Source organism: Aspergillus pseudotamarii (assembly GCF_009193445.1).
Source record: "Aspergillus pseudotamarii strain CBS 117625 unplaced genomic scaffold BDV38scaffold_132, whole genome shotgun sequence".
Classification (NCBI taxonomy): domain Eukaryota; kingdom Fungi; phylum Ascomycota; class Eurotiomycetes; order Eurotiales; family Aspergillaceae; genus Aspergillus; species Aspergillus pseudotamarii.
This window is the reverse complement of record NW_022475146.1, coordinates 14180-33819: the sequence shown is the minus strand read 5'-3', so window position 1 is coordinate 33819 and position 19640 is coordinate 14180. Positions and strand designations below refer to the sequence as shown.

The following is a 19640-nucleotide window of genomic DNA, read 5'->3' as shown; positions in this document are numbered from 1 at the left end:
CTGTAACCTTATGGAAGTTGCCATTCCCCTAGAAATTACCAGGAGGCCACCATCTGCATATGCAAAACTGGACGGATAATAACGATATCGATGAGATATAAAGCCAAAGTACGTCTCACGTTAGTCCCACAAGCGATTCCCAGGATTCAACTTAAAAATCAGCAACCAAAGACACGTCCTTCTATGTGTGCCTCTTTAAGCAGAAATATCTTTAGGACTGTTTCGGACAACCAAAAAGAAAGTTAGAACGATTGTTTTGAGTGTCATTAACTATTTCAGATACCTTGGAAGAAGGTTCTCCTGTTAAAGTTGGCCTCAAGACCCAAGAGTCTGTTTTTGGGATATATAATCTCCTCCAATACTTCGAAGGTCTACGATAATAAGTCAACACCCTGCTTTCTCATTCCCAAATATTCGCTCTTGCGAGTCCTTCCATGCTTTTCTACTCGCCTCCCGAATACATTTGAGATCTACCACAAGGAGATCCGCTCAATATGTCGCAGCCAATGGACCGCCTTCAGAGCATTGGTAAAACAAAGTACTGGGCCGAGATTAGTATCCTTCCAGTCAACGAAAACGAGCCAGAACGTAATAAATACGATCCGATTACTGATGCCAAAAACCTTAGAAAATCGTCAAGATTTGGAGCCAGGGCTATAGAGATGATTAAGCATGGGAGGCTGCAAGTGGAAATCGAGAAATGTGACAATGTTTTCGTCAAAAACGTTCTCACCGCGCCTATTGAATACTCGGGTAAAGAGCCGACCAAAGACGATGCGACAAAAGCTATGATGCATAAGCTTGATACTATGTGGAAAGAAGGATCAACCCTAGAAGAACTCGCAGCATTACATACCCGTCGTTCTATAGCTGCGCTTGAAGCATTCGGCATAGAATCCAGGTCTGACCGAGGACGTTCGTCTCGCGAAGACACCCCTGCACTCCCCCCAACACCTCTGCTTCCGCCATTAGACGAGCATGACCTGCCAGAAGACCCATATAATCCCTGGTGATGAGAAGAAATAGTTTTCTTGTCTGGGATCGTGGAATATGCTGGCATTTTGGCGAGAAATGGGGGTTTAGAGAGGTATCTTGCCTTATATTTGTCTCCTCTTCCCTTCTATTGTTTTGGCTTTGAAATCATGAGACAATCTCTTTATTCTTTATAATATCAATCACCTCGATCTTCTAGGTATAATGCATGTTCTTTATACATTGATTAACGGCTTTATGTCAAATATAAGAGAACCCAAGCCTCGGATAAAGTTCCTCTAAATCTCTCTGCATTGGTTTATTCCGAATATCCTCTGCGGTTATTTCGACGTTCAAGGGAAAATGTGAGATAGTTTTGTATCTCAATACAATATATGAATATAGTAAATGGAATTAACCGCATTGATAGCTATTTTCAAATACTTAATAAAGAATGAGGTTCTCCAGCCTTGTAAACAGTTATTATAACTTTCCTACACTTCTACTACTGGCTACCTAAGAAGACCACTCTAAACAAATCCAGGAAGCGCTTCATACAGCACTCAACCAGAATGGATTCTTGGGACTTGCTAGAAAAGAATTACTATGCTGAGGTCAACCTCTTACGTTGTGGGAAGAGAATCATGGATTACGATACACAGCGCGACCGCGAAGACCTTGAGAAGACGCAGAGGAACGCAAGCAAAGCCATACAGTATATTAAGCAAGGAATCCTCAATGTGAGTGTTACAGAGAGGTGCAGGCATGAAAAGTACACAGCCCCTAGTTATATATTCTCGAAGAAAATCCCCGGTCTTACGAAGCCAACCCAAGAAGCGGCAAGAGAAGAGATGTTGAAGTACCTTGAAGGTTTGTTCCGGGGAGAATCAACGCCAGATACCAAACAGAAGCCACAGGCAGAACTTCGTATTCTTGGTAGGCCCCAAACTGAGGACGGACATACTTTCGTATCACACCAATGCGTGAGCGATACATCCGACGATTGGTTTGATAAAGAAGTGTGCGACTGGGTTAACAGTGGCCGGTAAACTTGTTTTTGAAACCAGTTTTCTCTTATGTTATTCTTGACATGGGTCTTTGTTCTGAAGTGATCTTGTCTTGTAGGTAATAGTCTAAGGGATACTTCTTTATTCCAACATGAATGAAGGTAAGATGGTGTCCCAGCAATTGTGACGAGCTCGCATACTATACGCTCTCTAAACCTACAAAAGTTAGTAAGGATAAGAGCCAGCAAATCTATAGGGCTGTATGGGAAAATCTACTGCTTGTCCGGGTTGAGAGGCAACACGACCAAAATCGCAAACTGCGTTCTTAGGGCTTCTGATATTTATTTAATTTAAATTGCGGGAACATTACAAGGTAGTCACTCTGTCAAAGTGAAAATCTAGTCATGCAGAGAAACTCCGCGTGCCTGCAATGTTGGCGGTCCTACATATATTTTTAATGACTTTTCGATATTTTATATGTTCTTATACTGTTAGGACCACTCTTGTATCGTCATTGTTAAGTATGGAAGTTTACCCTGACTCGAACGTCCTGCCATAATTGCTTGATAAATCTCCCTTGCAGAGTCATCCATGGTGCCAAAAGAGAACGACATTTAAGGTTAACAAGAGACACTCAAAGCAAAGTATTGTCTGTGATTACATGGTGTACACCATTAAAGATTACATAAGATTGTAAAAATAGAATGAAAAGTTTTGGCTACAGCTTAACGAGAGTTTTATACTTGTTTTTGACCCTCTTTCATCTCTGTATAGCATCGACCTCAATTGATAGAATACATGTTCACTACTGGCACCATGAATAGCTCTACGAAGATATGTACCCTTTCTTTCATCCTTCAGTACCGTCTTGAAGACTTAAGACATAAAGTTGTAACGAAAAGCATTGACCTGAGCGAACTATTCAAGTTTCTCGGTATAGTTTAATAGCTCTGATCCGTGAAGGAAACTACCAAAATGAAGATCTCTTTTTTTTTTGGAAAACAGTAACCTTAGACTCTTTAAAGAAGTATAAAGACGTCCTTTAATCCAAGATCACATCAGAATATCTGCCCTCCGTAGCACACCCCACCAGGTGACTTACAATCAAAGTCAGACCCAGCACAGTATCCCCGGTATTTCTCCATGTAAGTCTCCTTGAGTTACAAATTGTTCTAAATGAAGACATAGTTCTATGTACTGTAACGCACACCTACTAATCCAGTAACTCTTCATTGGAAAATTTAAAAACATCCCACACTACATTCAACACAACATGAGTATACCAATTGAACACTTCGTCCAAGTCCAAGACAGCATCTCCGACGACATCGATATAAACTTGCAAGACACACGCCTCCTAGCACGCCATCTATTCTAGCAAAGCATTTCCTGGAACGATATTCGAAATTTATAAGCATGGATAATAGCGACAAAAGCACACACCGTCTCTTAATCTGGGTAAGTACCCACTGGTTGAGAAGCCGAAGTTTGTTCGTGCTATGTTTCAGCTAAAAATGGTGGTCTAGTTATAGCTGGATATAGTTAGGCATAGTATTGAAGAGGAATTTAGGCGGTTACAAAGACGTAGGCTTGTGTGAGGTCTTTTTGTTTCTAGATCACTTATATTATTTCACACAATAAAGAAAGCCATTGTATTGTGGCTCATTGTCGAGGATGGCTTTTGTAGACAAGGGCTTGGTCTTTTGATAAAATATAAAGCTGACTCAAGCTTCGAAGCGTACTGCTATAATTATCGATTCTCGTTGTTCATGCATACTTATGATCTCGATACGGATAATATTTCCTAAACTACTACGGTTTACTGGTATGGAGCCCTACCACCACTTGGAGTAACCATATACAACATGAATATACCACAGGCGCACGGGACCAGCAAGCCCACACAAGTAAGGGGGCACATCAAGCTAAAAGCTTCAGTCATTGTTTTTTGGTGGAATGCCTACGGCGTGCCAAAGAGGGAGAAGGGAAGCGTACGAAGAAACCTACAGATTACAGCCCTAGAATCTATTCTATTCAGATCGGCGAGGTTACCCGGACGATCCACCGAGTAAGGAGGAAGCCGTCCAAGAGTTGGCTGATAATATTCAAGCAAGACTTGATACGTTCTACAGGAAGAACCCACACATGAAAAGGACGACGGTGAATATGGTTGGTATGTTGAGGTCAAAACAGAGACTGCTCCCTGAACAGAATAAAAGGGGAAGATAAGACTCAACTCGCCTAAGTATTCTCGGTTCCTAGACAATTGCCTACGGATTACGAAGTGTGGGGAAGCTAAGATGACCACTGATGACAATTCATCGAAAGACGATATATACGAACATCAGTTCCCAGACCATAAGCAAGCTAGCTTAAGGTTGGAGCGTAAGAAAAAACGATGCTATTGCTAAGCATAACACCCATGGCTGGAGGTATGTCCCTCCTGCCTTAGGGTTTCGGTGAATGGGTCAACTTCGTTGTTGAAAAAGAGGCCGGGCTGGAATATATCATGCCAAACATGAATTCGAGTGGGAAAATCTTGAAGATACAACGGGAATATTGCACAGGAGCCGGGTTTTGCTTGCAAGAATTAAAAAATTATTCAGGAAAATGAGGTAGAAGACTCTTGGACTGCGAGTCCTGTTGACCTGATCACGTAGGCGAGTGCATATTTATTCTTCTGAATTCGTGCAATATTTACGTTACTACATACATGAATCAAGGGAGTATCATAGCATAAACATCCATCAAACATCGTAAAGAAATTCCATCATGCCAAACACATTACCAGATCGCATTAATCCCATGACCGAAAAAACATCTGCTTTGCGCTTCATCGCGTAAAAGAAAGCATTACAGTCCAGCAAAACGTGCCCATCCAGCAGCCCGGACGGTTGGTTTCTCGTCTGTAGCCTTGTTTATGCCGCCCCGACCTTCCTCCGCAACCTTCCCACTGACATCTCGTCTTCTTCCAACTCCCAGCCCAGCAATGTAGTTGCCATATGATAGAGCTGATCCACCGCTCACATTAGAACCGAAATCAGCTCCAGAGTTGCTGACAACACGGCCCTTACGATCGCTGTCGACTGTCATAGGGCTGTGAGGTGGAACTATAAGTCCGTTGTCATTGACGTTGATCGCATCGTCGTGCTGCTTAAGAGCACCGTAAGTGTTCATCTTCTGACTTCTGCGTTTCATAAGTTTGCTCTTCTTCCGCCCTAAGCCACGCGAGTCCTCATCGTGATTGCTGACGTTCCGGGGAATACTGAGTCCAGTCTTGCTTTCAAGTTCACCGTAAAACCGACCGTTTTTCTCCGGGCTGTCAACCGGAGGTGGCGAAGCTGTTGGGTTAGGGGAGAGATTAGGGATATCCACAAGCGCCATACGGCCATTTTGTGTTGCATCATCAGGCGTTTCATCAAAGGTAGGTTGCGGGGTGGGTGGGTTCAGCGCTAAAGGATTGACGCGTAGTGACTCGGAAGACTCCCTAACCTCGTCATGGTCCTCGAAAATATGGATGGGATGATCCCCAATATCCTCTTCGGCGTTATCGTAGAATCTATCCCGCTGTGGAAGATAGTGATTCCCATCATCGTTTCCATAATATTCCTGTATGGGAATAGATTCATATTCGCCCCGTACATCTTCTCGGATTGTCTCTTCAAGGTCCCATCCAATGCGCTGATTGTTGAACCAATCCAAGGGCCCACTATTACCAGAAGCTGGCGTATTGGTAGTTCTACTGTACACAGAGGAGGGGTCGCGGTGAAGGAGATTTTCTTTTTGGCTTTCTTCCACGGGTGAAGCGGATCGAGACGGGAACGCAATCCAATTTTCTGAAGCTGGACTCGCACATTGAGATCGGCTAGGGACATCCGGAGATCGCTCTCGTACTGGTGAAGCGTAGGAAATTCTGGTTGTAGGCCTCGTGAGAATGTCTGTGTCCTGGTCCGGAGGCTGGTACATCATGTGCTCCGCAGTGTCCGCTTGTTGGCCAAAAGGCATTAGCGGCACAGGAAGTTCGTCATGATCATAAGCCATGGTCATCTGGGATAATCTATTCTCCCTCGCGTCTAACGGTGAGGCACTAGAACCGCCCTCGGATGATTTAGCCCGCGTGTGCATGAACGACATAGTACGAGGTGCGCCGATGAGCGTCTCGCCCGACATGGTGGAATCCAAAGTAGAGCTGCTAGTATGCTTCTTGGTAACCTCGGACTTGTTTCGTTTGTGAGGACGAGCTGTCAGGTTATCTTCCAATGGGTTCAGGTCTGGGGGCAGACGGGTAATTTTACGGAAAATGAGACCCAGAAAGACCGAAATGCCCAAAGAGATCGCATGTAATCCACCATTTATGACACTCAGCAAAAACGTGGCCTGTGCAATTTTGGTTGAGACCTCAAAGTCCGAACTGAGCAAAGTACTCCAATGGTATGCATTGTCAGTGTATTGGTTGAAGCCTAAATATGCCGCAAACACGTAAAAAGGGACCAAGCCGAGGTCAAAGGTTCCGCAAAATAACATATAACTGGCTTGAGTTCCAGCAGGTCTTGTGATTGAGCGACAGAGGTGATAGATACCATAAAGAGTGTGTAAAATTGCCACAGCCGGCTAGTAAAATGTTAGGGCAACGTTCAACCAGATAAAACTCGGTCTGTACTCACTCCGACGCGGACAATCCATATAAGGGCAGCAGCAGCATTTTTGATAACAATGGCACAAAAAAGAGACCCAAGAGCTCCAATCAACTGGAGAATGCGCAGCCCAAGCTGTATCTTCCGCCCGTAGATCACCCTGTTCTTAGTGTTTGGGTGCATCGGGGTCCATTTGGACTTGCCACCGGGAATGTTACAATACTTCATGGTACCATATCGTCAGTATCTAGGGCTTACACACGAATATCGTAGACACTTACTGAGTCAGGATGCCGATTAAAATTCACCAGAGGCCCTTTTGGTTTGGGCTTTGACGGTGGACGAGTCCAGCTCGCCTGTGTCGCAGCCTTTGGGTTGAAAGGACGGTCCGTCGGCCCACCAAAGCTGTACGCTGAAGGGGTGCCATAAAGGAATGGAGGCGACTCTCCCATTGTCGCGATGGAAGAATCTTTGACTTTGTCTTTATCAATACATCCACCCACGCGAAAGAGCGGGGAGATGAGTGGCTGTAGACGCAATAACCTTAACAAAAAAGAATGCTGGGGGAGATGAAGTATGCAAGAACAATGGACGGAACCATGGAACGATGGAATGTCAGAGGAGGAAAGTGTCCGAGAAGCTCCTGCGAGCTGACCCGTGCAAAAGCCCTTCTCTATCTACTCCGGATCGTCAACATCGCGATAGTCGGCGCGGCAACCGCCCCGATAAGAATCACGTGCACTACCGTCATGGCCATTGATCGATCTCGGCGAAAGTCAATCAGATGGATCAATTAATTGCGAACTCCACCACGTACGTATCCGTCTCAGGCACAATGAACCTCCAGCGTGTGCCTTACATCTGCTCGCAATGCACGGCGCAGATCAGCCGCTCTCCACTTCGCCGCTCGCCGCATCGTCTTTTGCCGCAACCAGTATGGCAACGACGTCATAACAGTCAGTCCGTTCAGACTAATCAACCTTTTCGCGTCGCTGTTGTGGGGTCGGGTCCGGCCGGTTTCTATGCAGCCTATAGACTGCTCGCAAAAGTGGACGATGCTGTGGTAGATATGTACGAAAAACTGCCCGTGCCCTTCGGGCTGGTGCGATATGGGGTAGCGCCAGACCATCCGGAAGTGAAGGTACGTCGTGGCTAATTGCTCACGTTTATTGTGCCCCACCTATCTTGCTGTGTAGATAGATTAATCTGACCGGCCTCCAGAATTGTGAGGAGAAATTTACCGAAGTTGCTGCATCTCCCCGTTTCAATTTTATCGGCAATATTGAACTTGGCGAGAACCTCCCTCTACAGGCGCTTAAGCCACATTATGACGCTATCTTATTTGCATATGGAGCTCCAAAGGATAAGGAATTGGGTATTCCCGGAGAGAAAGCTTGTCGGAATGTATACTCGGCTCGCGAATTTGTGGGCTGGTACAATGGACTTCCCGAGCACCGCGACCTAGCACCAGACCTGACAGCGGGTGAAAACGCAGTGATTATCGGTCAGGGCAACGTTGCGCTAGATGTAGCAAGAATCTTACTGTCAGATGTGGATACTCTGCGCAAGACTGACATAACAGATTATGCTGTGGAGGCATTGGCCAAGAGCAAGATCAAGCGAGTTCACGTAGTTGGCCGTCGAGGGCCGATGCAGGTATGTTGGATGAGTTCAGATACATTATTTAGCACAGCAAATTTATACTGACAACGTGTAGGCTGCATTCACAATCAAGGAGCTTCGTGAGTTACTTCAGTTACCAGGCGTGTCGTTCGATCCTGTTCGTAAGGAATTATTGCCACCAGACGATATCATGAATGCCCTGCCTAGAGCCCAGAAACGGCTCATCCAGCTCCTCGCAAAGGGATCTAGTAACGATCCAGCAACATCAGCCAAGTCCTGGTCTTTAGATTTCCTTCTCTCACCAGAGTGCCTCAACTGGTCCCCAGTCCATCCGTACCGCCTGTCACACGTCAAATTCTCCCGCAATGAGTTAGACCCGGCGGATCCATATGTTACTAGCGCCAAAGTGTCGCCCAAGTATCTTTCTAACGGCCAGCGAGCGCAGGTCAACATCCCCGCTAATACATTCTTCCGAAGTGTTGGATACAAATCTCTACCTTTGTCTGGACTAGAAGACCTGGGGATTCAATTTGACACGAAGCGCGGTGTCATCCCCAACGACGGATTCGGTAGAGTCACAAGCCCCACAAACACGGGGGATAACGAACAACTCCCCGATGGGTCAGTTATCTCACATTTACCGGGTCTATACTGTGCTGGCTGGGTCAAGCGTGGACCCACCGGCGTTATCGCGACGACCATGACGGATGCATTCACGACGGCAGATGTGGTGGCTGCTGATTTGAGCAGCCACCGAGGCAAGGGGTCTCCTTTGAATGGCCCCGGTCACAGCACCGGCCTTGGTTGGGAGGGAGTTCGCCCCGAGGCCGAGAAGCGTGGCTTGCGGGCAACAACATGGGAGGACTGGCAGCGTATTGATGCTGCCGAACGCGAACGGGGCCAGCAGATCGGTAAACTCCGTTCTAAATTCGGCAGAGTAGAAGAGATGCTGGAAGTTGTTCAGTAAGGATGCCTGTACATTATGATAGACCTCTTACACTATTTATATAGAACTACTACAATAGATCATGAGAAGATACCATCTCCACTTTCAGAATCAAATGCAACGTTCTTTGATTGGATTATCCCGCGTAACGCATTAATGCTATATGACATGCTGAAATAGAGACAGAAGAAGATAAAATTAGATACTTGGATCATGTAATTCATGATTCATCGTGACCATCCATCAAGACAACCCATCCACTCCTAAAAGCCGCAGTTCGAGCGGGGGACTTCAGTGTAGTCCACGTTGACTCTGCCCAACTGCTCGGCCAATCCATTCGTCAGGGTGTTCATGGCCTGCAGGCCGATGTTGAAGCCACCGGGTGCCGCATCAATGGCAGTCACGTAGATGGACTTGTCGACGTTGCCGGCCGCGTAGTGGAGCTGGTAGCACTTTCCGCAGTTGGGGCTGTTCCAGCCGGCGACGGTAGGAGCGCCGCCGATGTTAGGGAAGCTTGGGAGAGATCCGAAGTCGCTGTAGCCCTGGGTAATGAGGCCGTTGACACCGTCCGAGCAGGAAACAGTAGTCAGAGAGCTGCCGCTAACATCATACTTTTGGTCGTAGGATACGGAGATAGTAGCGGCGGTAGAAGCGTCGGTAGACTGCTCAACAGGTGCGGCCAAAGCCGAGGAGAAGAGGGCGAGCAGAGAGACGGCTGTGAAGGACTTCATGATTGTGGTGGATGTTTTGAACAACGGTCGTTAAAAGACGGCTTAAGAGAGAGAGAGAGAATATGGTGGGAGGGCCTAAGGCTTCTGAGTCTTGGAGAGTGTAGTCGAGTTGCTTGGGATTGTATATGCTCTTGGAAGGACTCCGAGAGGCTTTATATACCCATTTTTCAGGGCATCGTATCGAAGCATTCACAGGCTGTTGCCTCGCCACCGTTGCCTCGATACTACATTGCTATCGTGTATAGTAGTTTCGGTTACGATGAATGGAGACATCCTGATAGAACCTTCCTGGACATATTTTTTTGAAACCGGAGCAATCGCAGACAAGATGCGGCGGGGAAAAATCCACGGTAGAGTGAGACAGTCTCCTCATCTGCTGATGGATTGATGGGATTTGATTCATGCGGTGGGCGGAGATCGATGCGGGGGTGCAGTCACTGGGGGATTTTCCCGTTTTCCGGGCCAGTCAGATGATGCCGTGTTGGACCCTAATTGAGACATACAGATACTAGGCCATAGCTTCAGGCGTCCGTTTTGGCTCCGCTTGTCCTAATGCGGGATGACACCGATGATCAGTCCGTTGGCCACTTCTATTCATAGGTTCCATTGACGGCGTGATACGGTCGAGTCATGCAACACCACAGGCCAAGGAATTGGTTATTCCTACGATCCCGCATCTTCGGGTCCATGGGCACGAAGTATACCCGACAACTCCGAGGGTTGCACATGGTAAGATACCAGCCCCCTCCCACCAGTGATGTCATGTCGGGCCATGTTATGTGTGGATAATTAATAACTATCTCCATTCGAAAGCTCAGGAAGCTTCGAGTGGTGGTGAGATCTGATTCACCTGGAAAGGCAGCAGGTCAGGTATCTTTGTGCCAAGAACACGACCGGAAATAGCACTGGGGCCTGCCACCAAACTCATGGCAATGCATGGTATGTCTCTCCATAGCTAATTATACCTTCGTTGCCTTAATCGTATCTGTATGTCTCAGATACGCAGACTTGGGACGCCTGAAGACTACGATGAGACAGCAATCATACCGTTCAATATTCATTGAAGGCCTTGCATAGCTATTAGTACTACTGTACTTCGCAGGTCAGAATAAATCCGGCAATTCATATGAGCTGTCGTTGTTATGAGACGGTTAGACAACGATGTGGTACCACGTCATATTTAGTGGGAAAGTATCTCAACATGACCTACCATAAGCATCCTTTCACTAATTTATTGAGCATAGTTGCATCAGACATGTTCGTTGAGGCACCCGGGGGAGTTCCGAACTGCCGGATTCGGCAACCCTCTAGTAACCAATGTTGGATGGTCGGGAAAGGCCGACAAACCAAAAGATCGAGAAGCCTACCTATATAATTCCCTGAGCCCAAGATTGATTGTGGCCATCTTGTCAGAGGAAGCATTCTCATATTCTAGTTCCTACTCAGGATATATCAATATGGATACTCATAGTTCATTTTCAAGAACCCGATCGGTACATTCCATAGATAGCAAGGTTTTGGCATTGGTTAGAACGAACCATGGTCTGAACAATTGAGACGGCCATGGATGTGTGGTTGGAAAGTATCTCCGTCGTGCGAATATCTCCTGGCTTTTAGGACTAGAAGTTTATAAATGGTCGACCCCCTGAAAATCTTTCAGCAACTCACAACGACAATACGGTGGCACCCTTTTGAATCCAGAAAAGAGGAAAAAAATCTTTTTTTTAAAAAAAAAAATAAACCACTTCTTCTACACCTAAGGTGATGGTATACCCTCGGTACTTATCTTAAAGCGTGATGCTTGCGGTGGCAAAGCAAGGCTGAATACTTGTAGGAGACCGTGTTTAGCCCATAGAAAGTAAACCTGAGCATGTACTACCCGTGCTGGGAAAAGAAGCAACACTTGGAATGGAACTTTGAACCTGTTGGAACTTGGCGACAGTTACTGGCCTCAGGCTCCCAGGTTGCTGATTTTTATCAAATCATTTGACACGATGAAGTTTTTTTTAACACCTTGGTTTCTTCCTATTGTGTACGCTTCTATCTGTACAATAACTACAACGGGTGTCATTTTATATTATCGTGTACTCTTCATTTTCTCTATTTTACCATCTTATGGATCATATATCCAGGCCCAGTCTTTCGATAGACGTACTCAGTCAATCCATGCGAACGTATACAAAGTACCGATAGGTACACCGAGGCTTTCCAGTTCAACCACTCGGCTGCAGTGGCTGTCGATCCCTACTCTCTCATCGGAAGATATGGTCATCTACTGGGCCCAATCAGCTTGCGTCATTGATTCAAGAGTAGTAATGATCACACTCCATGGGACTGGCTATGGTGGCAGATGCTCGGTCATTATGACTGCACCTACAAATGGCCTCGAGCCATTCCAAATCTCAATTGCTGAAACTTTCTGGAGTATGATTGATCTCCTGCCAATTTACTTTTGACAGGACATGACTCTGCATAGGGGTGTCGCTACTGACAACAGACTTTGAAGTTTACTCACAAGGGTTAACACATGCTCACGAAGATGCCGCTTCTGAGTGCAGGCTCTGCCATATGGCCAATGATCTGGCGCAGGTGATTCTGTGCGATAGTTGTCCCTTCGAGGCTCTACGCTATACCGGATCTTCCTGATCCAAACCATTGGGAATGCCGATCATGTACGAAAGCGTTTACTCACTTTCTGGGCACGATAGCTGACTACCATCTGGGAAGGGCCCACTGACCCCAACTGTGGATCAGCGTAGAACAGGCTGCGTACGGCAGTAAAACCATACCCGACTAATACCCACAGTATGCTTTTACGGGTTAATTATGAGTGCGTACCAAAAGATGCTTAACCCTGGAACCATGAGGTGCCCCATATATCTAGTGAGTTGAAACCCTCTCTGGCCAAAGCTTGGGATAGAAAAGCTTTTAATGAGGAGCTTAGCCGGGACAACAGAATGTTCTGAATTCTGGGTCAGGAACCGCCCCCAAGCCTTGATGATAAGCGGTTATATACTTTCATTCTGTCCCAGGAACTTCCCGACTCAAACATTTCGCTACAAGAGATGAACAATGACCACCCTCATTCGCATGTTGCACTTGTTTAATAGTGAGGATGCCCAGACACACCTTACGAAACGGCAAAATGCAACACAAGAGCCTCTCATGGGCGGGGATAGAGCGGGGTTTATTGCTATGGGGGTGGTCGCCCTCTGTTCTTTTATTGCATCGTTCTGTTTGTTAAGTTTCCTCACATACCGTTTTATTTTTTGGAAACATTACTATAAACGTCCTCTCGCCGCAAACCAATATGTCGTGTTGATTTACAATCTTCTTCTGATTGATCTCCAGCAAGCAACCGCCTTCTTGCTATGTCTCCACTGGGTCTCGCGTGGTTATGTCTACTATCCAAGTGCGGCCTGTGTCCTGCAAGGTTGGTGGATTCAGGTTGGTGACCCTGGAAGTGGATTGTTTATCCTGGCCATTGCGATGCACACCGGTGCAGTCGTACTGAGAGGGCGGCAACTTCCGCAGCGGACATTTGTGTGTTGCGTTGTAGGTCTATGGGTCTTCATTATCGTGCTAGGACTGATCCCTGTGGGGTTATTTGGGTCCAAGACTTTCGTCATCTCTGAGGCCGGCTGGGTAAGTTGCAACCCCTGACGAAAGCAGGAACAGAGGGAATACTTACACTCTTAACTCCCAGTGCTGGCTTGGTCCTGAACACGAGACAGAACGCCTCTGGGTTCATTATTTATGGATCTTTCTTGCCGAATTCGGAACCGTCGTCTTGTACGGCATGTTATTCTTCCACCTACGACGTCGTATGAACCAGGCGGCGATGCTCCGTCAAGGACACCAAGAAAGTCTGAAACGGCTAAACCGCGTCGTCGTCTACATGGTTATTTACCCGATTGTATACCTGATCTTATCTCTTCCACTGGCAGCAGGCCGTATGTCGACGGCTAGACACATCGTTCAAAGCAGAGGATACTTCGCCGTGGCTGGGTCCCTAATGGCGTTGTCGGGACTGGTAGACGTTCTTGTGTACACGTTGACCCGGCGGCACTTGCTGCTGGATACGGAGATCAGCACATCGGATAAGATGTATGCCTACTACAACTCGAACGCGTATCAGACGCACATCACAACTACAACAAGAGAGAACAAAAAGGTGCGTGTGGGGTCTCGGCTACGCCGTGGGCTACAGACAATAAACGACACGATAAACGACGGGGACTCCACCGAAGACCTGCGCAAGGATGGCGACATGGAAATGGCCGACCTTGGCCATGGAGTGTACCAGGAGACAACGATCGAGATCTCGCACGAACCAGCGGACCCGGACGAGTTTCACAGAAATAAACGGAGTAGTGGATGATGTGGGCGCCGGGCGGGACTCACAATTCCACTAAAAGAATTTTCATCATACATACTATCTTTCCATTCCTTTCCCTTTTGTCCCTTTTTTTTTTTTTTTTTTTTTTTTTTTTTTTTTTTTTTTTTTTTTTTTTTTTTTTTTTTTTAACTCCCCCTTGTGTCCTATATTGAGCACTCTTCTTCCCTGTACATTCATTTTGACTATCATTCCACAATTAATTACAATGCTACTATTAATGATACCCCAGCATGTTTCTTTGGCTTTTGTTTCTTCCCTAATGATCTTCTCCACTGGAATGTACGTAACGATCTGTATAAATCTGTCATACAATATCTAGTACCGGGCCGAGTTTCGGCAAACGTTTCCATCGCATATCCGGCAGAGTGATCTGCGCAACCATTTTCCACTTGGGGGAAAGCTTGTGCATTCGTGTTGGATCCACATTGTCGGATCGCACCCGACACACGCTGGCCTAAACGCAAAAGGGGTCTTTGAAGTCTGGTAGCGCCTACTGCCGACGACCAATGAACGATCCCTTCAAGCCCCCTTCCTATACGGAGTATGTTGCGCACGAATAACAATTCATATAGAACGGTATACATAATCATCGAAGGCGAAAAACGGGACGCACACTGGCAGAGTTCCCCACAGAGGGCCTACAGCTGCAGAAATTCGCATCTGGCCAGGCTGATCAACATGGATGTGCATTGCACGACCCTTCTACTGACCTTCCCAATGGGGCTATTTCTTCTCCTGGAAAGAACCGGCAGTTCTCTCCGGCTCCATAAAGATCCTGGTTGACTCGGAGTATCCATCCATTGTACCCCGGTTATGGACATACACGGGGTATAGCATACGTAAGTAGTACTAGCCGTTCCTCATCAAACTTAGAAGTCAATAGCGTGAGTAAAATGTAAACAAAGCTACTTACACTACTGCAAGCCATACATCCGTCCCCAAATAGTGTTTTGTCTTTAAATGTCTCCTGGCCGACCCTTCATCCGAGTCGATCATGAGCCGAGGATATGATAACATGGAACCCTAAAGGAAAAGCCCGAAGTATCCGAGAATGTCGATCGTATTAGTACACAGCAGGGACTTGCTTAGGGACCTAGGTCTTGCTCAACGCATTTGTCCTTCTCCATGCCCATGCAACTCTTCTGTATGAACTCAAAAGCACGATCTCCAATTACTCGGTGGTTCACATGGAATACTATCCTTCTAGAGCCGATTCAACCCCATTTGGAATCTATACGAGATTTTTCGTGCGATCTTCTCCCCCTTCAGCCATCTCCAATTTATGGATCCCATGGCTTTAGTCTAAGTTTTTAAGCCCTAGTGGAAATAACCCTTGGTCTTCTAGAACACCTATTCCCTATCCCAGGTTAGCATACTTACTAGCATCTCCTCCTAGGTTCCAGCTAGGTAAAGTTAGACTAATATTATTCAACATGCACGAGGGAAACAAGAACTTCGACCGTCAACCCACCAGTTCATTAATAATAAGTGGATGATTAAAGACGCATGAAACAGGGAAGCACCCTATGTATAAATTAAGGCGGCTGATCTAATTTAGCCTTGTGATGTGCTGCTTATAGTTGCGAAGCCATCGCTCGTATTAGATGGGGCTATGCGGGAAAGACCCAAGTTTTGGACAAGTATTATTAGAATTTAATGCTCGAGGTGTTTTATTGGAGGGTTCTTCCTTTTCTCTGACTAATGGTGATACTTAACTAGTCCACTAAGTATTCACCAAGTACTACGTATTCGATTAACAGTTGGTGAAATGTCAACTGCAGAGAATTATGTACGCAGTTTACAATTTTTTTTTTTTTGTTTTTTTAACTGAGCTATGCCGCTGAGCTCGCGGGATATGCCCTACTTGCGTCGGCTTGATCAACCACAATTATCTTATTACGGGGCTAGCAGATGATGCGACGGTGTATGATCTAGGATAGGTCTGATTTGTAGTCCTGGTGACATACGAACGGATTGGACCTAGCTTATTCGCATGTGGAAGAGAAATAATGAGCTTCACAGACAGAGTTGTTGAGTATATTGAGACTCAAATTGTTGACAGTTCTATGGAGAGTTTGACTAGTCCTTCCTGTCCTTTCTTTAACCAATTTCATGTACTCTTTGGGTCGGACGACTCCACTTTCGGTACCTGTACAAAGGACATACTCTCTCCATAAATTTCCTATCGGCCGACTGATAAATTTGCTCATAGACCACGCATGATTTTAGTATATCACCCTCCTTAACAACCCACCTGATATCGCCATTGACCGTGCAAAGCGTGCTGGTCGCTTGTTGTGGGCAACTTTATTATTGCTATGATGTCTATCATTCCAGCTCTGGTGAGGAACCGAGTCTCCAAAGGATTTTTACCGAACCAAATCATCATGTGAATGCATTTCCAACTACGACACATGATGACTATTACCATGTCTCCTTCGTCTCAATAACTGATCCACCACATGTTCTACTACACTGTGGGGATTCGGCTTTGCGAGCATAATCTTCGAACATACGACTTCCTCGCCAGTGGGAACGAGTCGCTCGTAGCTTAAATGATAGGTATTTCGGCTCAGTTGATTACAAGGCCTCCAAGGAATACAACGATTGTTAACGGGACAGGTTGAGATAACTTTCAAAAACATGAAGACTGACATTCGGCTCATACTGAAAAAGAACTGATGGTATGTTCCTAGAGTGTCCTTGATGATGCCTTTTCTAACTCGGTCAGCAATGCCAGATTGATTCCCATCTAAACGGAATGGAACTTTTACATTTACAGAGGGGTTGATCAAAGTGGCACACATCATTCTACCATGCTGCTGGGGCCAATCAAGAAAATAGGCATGTAACAAGCGCTCTGTTCACATAACTCATACATCTATAGGTATCTACTACTAGTAGGCCACTGGTTGTCATCCGCCACAAATCGCGAATAGTTGAAAGGTAATTGAGATTGAAGTACACAGCTGAAAGACATCAAAACAATATGTTGCTGCAGCTTGTCTAGTTAGCGTTTTATGTGGATGTTCACATACAAGCACTATATTTGGGTTTTGATTTCAGTGCGTAGTGAAGCTATATCATGGCGTGATGATGCAGTACTAACTTTATATGAAAGCGCCTCCAATATGCAGTGCTTCCCTTTGTCTACACTCAAATTTGCCTCCGTGGACTTTATTAAAATCACATGTCAAACCAGTCCTCTAGAAGCAGTTATTTTTAACGGTATATGGATCCTCCTCTACTCGGGGACTCGGAGTTTTCCCATGTCCAGGGTATGTATATACCTGCTCAGGGAGTCCTGAGGTTTATGCCAGTTGGCTATTAGAAGGTCTGCGCACTGTAGACCAAAGGGTCTGTAGAGGAATACGGTCGAAGGAAGCTAATTGCACTGTTCATGTCAAACTATACAATCCTGTTGCGCTTTGGGGCTAGTGCCCTCAAGAAAACTGTATGAATAGCGGGAGCTATTTATGGAAAAGCAGAACTTTATTTTTTGTATGTTAAAACCCTCATACAGAATTTGGAATCATTTCGCCCATAACCCGAACCAACATAAAGAAACCCTTCAAACAGGTGATAAGGAATAGCTGACGAACAAAGATAGTAAATGAATACCAGGTAGCATACAGATGCAGAATGTGATGTTTATCCCTAGCAGCAACGATCCTGTGCAACACGATGCAAAAAGAACCTACAAAGCCCAAGGTGGGTAGATCTATACCATTACTCGTCTGTCACCTCTTCAACTCGAGGGGCTAGATCACGCTTCACGGCACTCGAGGTATCCGGGGCCGCGGTTGCCGTTGTGGTCGCTGAAGGGGCAGAGTCGGCTGGTTGAGAGACTGGAGATTTGGCGGACTTCGATACGTCGCCAGAAGACTTCTTAGACTTCTTCTTTTTCTTACTCTGTCGTACGGATGTTAGAGAAAGCATAAACATATGGTCGGGACGAACTGCATACCTCTTGCCAACCCCACAAAGGCTTGAAGCTGTCAATAAAGCCAACATCCTCGAACAAGTTCGGGAACAACCAGAGACCAGGAGGGACAGCAAAGACCGTGACGCAGAACAGAATAAGACGGAAGATCGACATGGCGAAGAATAATCCCAGCAGACCCATCATACCAACACTCAGGTACCAAACACCTTGTCTCATCACCATAGGCCACAATGGGAAAAGAACAACAGCGAAAATACCAGCCACCACTGCTGCGGCCATAGCCTTCTGTTTCCATTGAGGTCCCTCGTACAGCCATACGTAGTGCATCATAGGGTCTGTTTCCTGGTGTTGTTCAATCTTGACGGTCCACAGGCCCTTGACTCGGTTCTTGGGCTTCGCGTGGTTGTGACCCGCATGGGGGTCGACTTTCGACACGCGCAAGGCAAGAAGCGATAGAGGAAGGAGCTTGAAAACATTCTCTGCTGATGCACGGTCCGTTACGGGAGGGAGGAGGGAGTTCTTCTTTGCGGCTGCTTTAGCGTATGCGGGCGACTCCAAAGCGCGAATGGCACGTTTCACTGTACAATCAATCAGCCGTGCTGCGGACAACCGGATCTAGATTTCATGAGATAAGCACCTTTGAACATGTCCTTCCTCTGTCCATCCATGATACACGTCCTCGGCTTCAAGTTCTGAGATCGCAAGAACTGCGCAACCGCGATGGCTTTGGGGTCTGGGGGATTCGATGGGTTCACCGGGACTTGATGCGTAGTCTGTTGTGGTTGAGGCTGTTGCGGTGCCTGCTGGCCTTGCTCATCTTGCTGACCTTGCTGCCCTGGTTGTCCTGGCTGTGGCGATCCTTGGCCCTGTCGTTGAGCTTCGACCTGCTTCTGGTGAGCAGCGAGAGCTCGCATTCTCAGTTGTTGGACGTATTGCTCGGTGGACATGCCATGCTTTGCGGCTTCGGCATTCAGCTGTTCGCGCTGCTGTTTAGCGAATTCCTCCGGAGTCATGCCACGCTTTGCGGCCTCAGCAGCGAACTGTTGCTGCATGGCGGCAATCTGCTGGGGAGACGGCTGGCCAGGCGCCGCCATTTTGTAGTAATGTGAAGGACGGAGATGGAGTCGGAATCAATTAATAATAGTGCGGGCGGGGATGGCGAGGATTTCCTCGAACTCGATGGGAAAAAAAAGTGTCTAGCGACTTGGGAGAACGAAGTACTATGGTCGTAGTTGACACTGGAAGATCAACGGGAACGTTAGAAGTGGCCAGATAATAAATGTTTCTTCTCAAAAGGGTAAAGCCGTAAGCCACGCCGCACCGCCTTCATTGCGGCGGAGGAATCTCCGTCATCGCCCGTGTTATCAGTTCATTTACTTCAT

At 46.5% G+C, this 19640-nt stretch overlaps 9 protein-coding genes across 9 annotated transcripts; 6 read left to right on the top strand and 3 right to left on the bottom strand.

The window, feature by feature from the left end:
- Positions 1–494: 494 nt before the first annotated feature.
- BDV38DRAFT_289125 (uncharacterized protein) lies at positions 495–1013 on the top strand (the record flags this gene model as incomplete). The annotated part of the gene is made up of 1 exon (XM_032061185.1): positions 495–1013. The coding sequence occupies one exon, from the start codon at positions 495–497 to the stop codon at positions 1011–1013; it is 519 nt and encodes a 172-aa protein (XP_031907053.1).
- Positions 1014–1544: 531 nt separating this feature from the next.
- On the top strand, positions 1545–2021 carry BDV38DRAFT_276335 (uncharacterized protein; the record flags this gene model as incomplete). The annotated part of the gene is made up of 1 exon (XM_032058200.1): positions 1545–2021. The coding sequence occupies one exon, from the start codon at positions 1545–1547 to the stop codon at positions 2019–2021; it is 477 nt and encodes a 158-aa protein (XP_031907052.1).
- Positions 2022–3844: 1823 nt separating this feature from the next.
- On the top strand, positions 3845–4392 carry BDV38DRAFT_290902 (uncharacterized protein; the record flags this gene model as incomplete). Its single annotated transcript, XM_032061597.1, has 3 exons — positions 3845–3922; positions 4002–4148; positions 4199–4392. The coding sequence occupies 3 exons, from the start codon at positions 3845–3847 to the stop codon at positions 4388–4390; spliced, it is 417 nt and encodes a 138-aa protein (XP_031907051.1).
- A 397-nt stretch (positions 4393–4789) lies between these two features.
- On the bottom strand, positions 4790–7264 carry BDV38DRAFT_265651 (uncharacterized protein). The gene is made up of 3 exons (XM_032056380.1): positions 6895–7264; positions 6644–6835; positions 4790–6590 (listed from the first exon to the last, which is right to left on the bottom strand). The coding sequence occupies exons 1-3, from the start codon at positions 7063–7065 to the stop codon at positions 4833–4835; spliced, it is 2121 nt and encodes a 706-aa protein (XP_031907050.1). The 5' UTR covers positions 7066–7264; the 3' UTR covers positions 4790–4832.
- BDV38DRAFT_265650 (NADPH-adrenodoxin reductase) lies at positions 7253–9215 on the top strand. The gene is made up of 3 exons (XM_032056379.1): positions 7253–7754; positions 7835–8269; positions 8331–9215. The coding sequence occupies exons 1-3, from the start codon at positions 7398–7400 to the stop codon at positions 9201–9203; spliced, it is 1665 nt and encodes a 554-aa protein (XP_031907049.1). The 5' UTR covers positions 7253–7397; the 3' UTR covers positions 9204–9215.
- A 70-nt stretch (positions 9216–9285) lies between these two features.
- On the bottom strand, positions 9286–10553 carry aspf13 (allergenic cerato-platanin Asp F13). Its single transcript, XM_032056378.1, has one exon. It carries the CDS (start codon positions 9911–9913, stop codon positions 9446–9448), a length of 468 nt encoding a protein of 155 aa, XP_031907048.1. The 5' UTR covers positions 9914–10553; the 3' UTR covers positions 9286–9445.
- Positions 10554–11624: 1071 nt separating this feature from the next.
- BDV38DRAFT_37239 (uncharacterized protein) lies at positions 11625–12769 on the top strand. The gene is made up of 3 exons (XM_032063245.1): positions 11625–12337; positions 12390–12585; positions 12641–12769. Exons 1-2 carry the CDS (start codon positions 11908–11910, stop codon positions 12557–12559), a joined length of 600 nt encoding a protein of 199 aa, XP_031907047.1. The 5' UTR covers positions 11625–11907; the 3' UTR covers positions 12560–12585; positions 12641–12769.
- Positions 12678–14300, top strand: gprD. Its single transcript, XM_032063246.1, has 2 exons — positions 12678–13558; positions 13620–14300. Exons 1-2 carry the CDS (start codon positions 12986–12988, stop codon positions 14292–14294), a joined length of 1248 nt encoding a protein of 415 aa, XP_031907046.1. The 5' UTR covers positions 12678–12985; the 3' UTR covers positions 14295–14300.
- Positions 14301–17784: 3484 nt separating this feature from the next.
- On the bottom strand, positions 17785–19554 carry BDV38DRAFT_265630 (Sec62 family protein translocation protein). Its single transcript, XM_032056377.1, has 3 exons — positions 18896–19554; positions 18280–18836; positions 17785–18224 (listed from the first exon to the last, which is right to left on the bottom strand). Exons 1-3 carry the CDS (start codon positions 19350–19352, stop codon positions 18042–18044), a joined length of 1197 nt encoding a protein of 398 aa, XP_031907045.1. The 5' UTR covers positions 19353–19554; the 3' UTR covers positions 17785–18041.
- Positions 19555–19640: the final 86 nt, after the last annotated feature.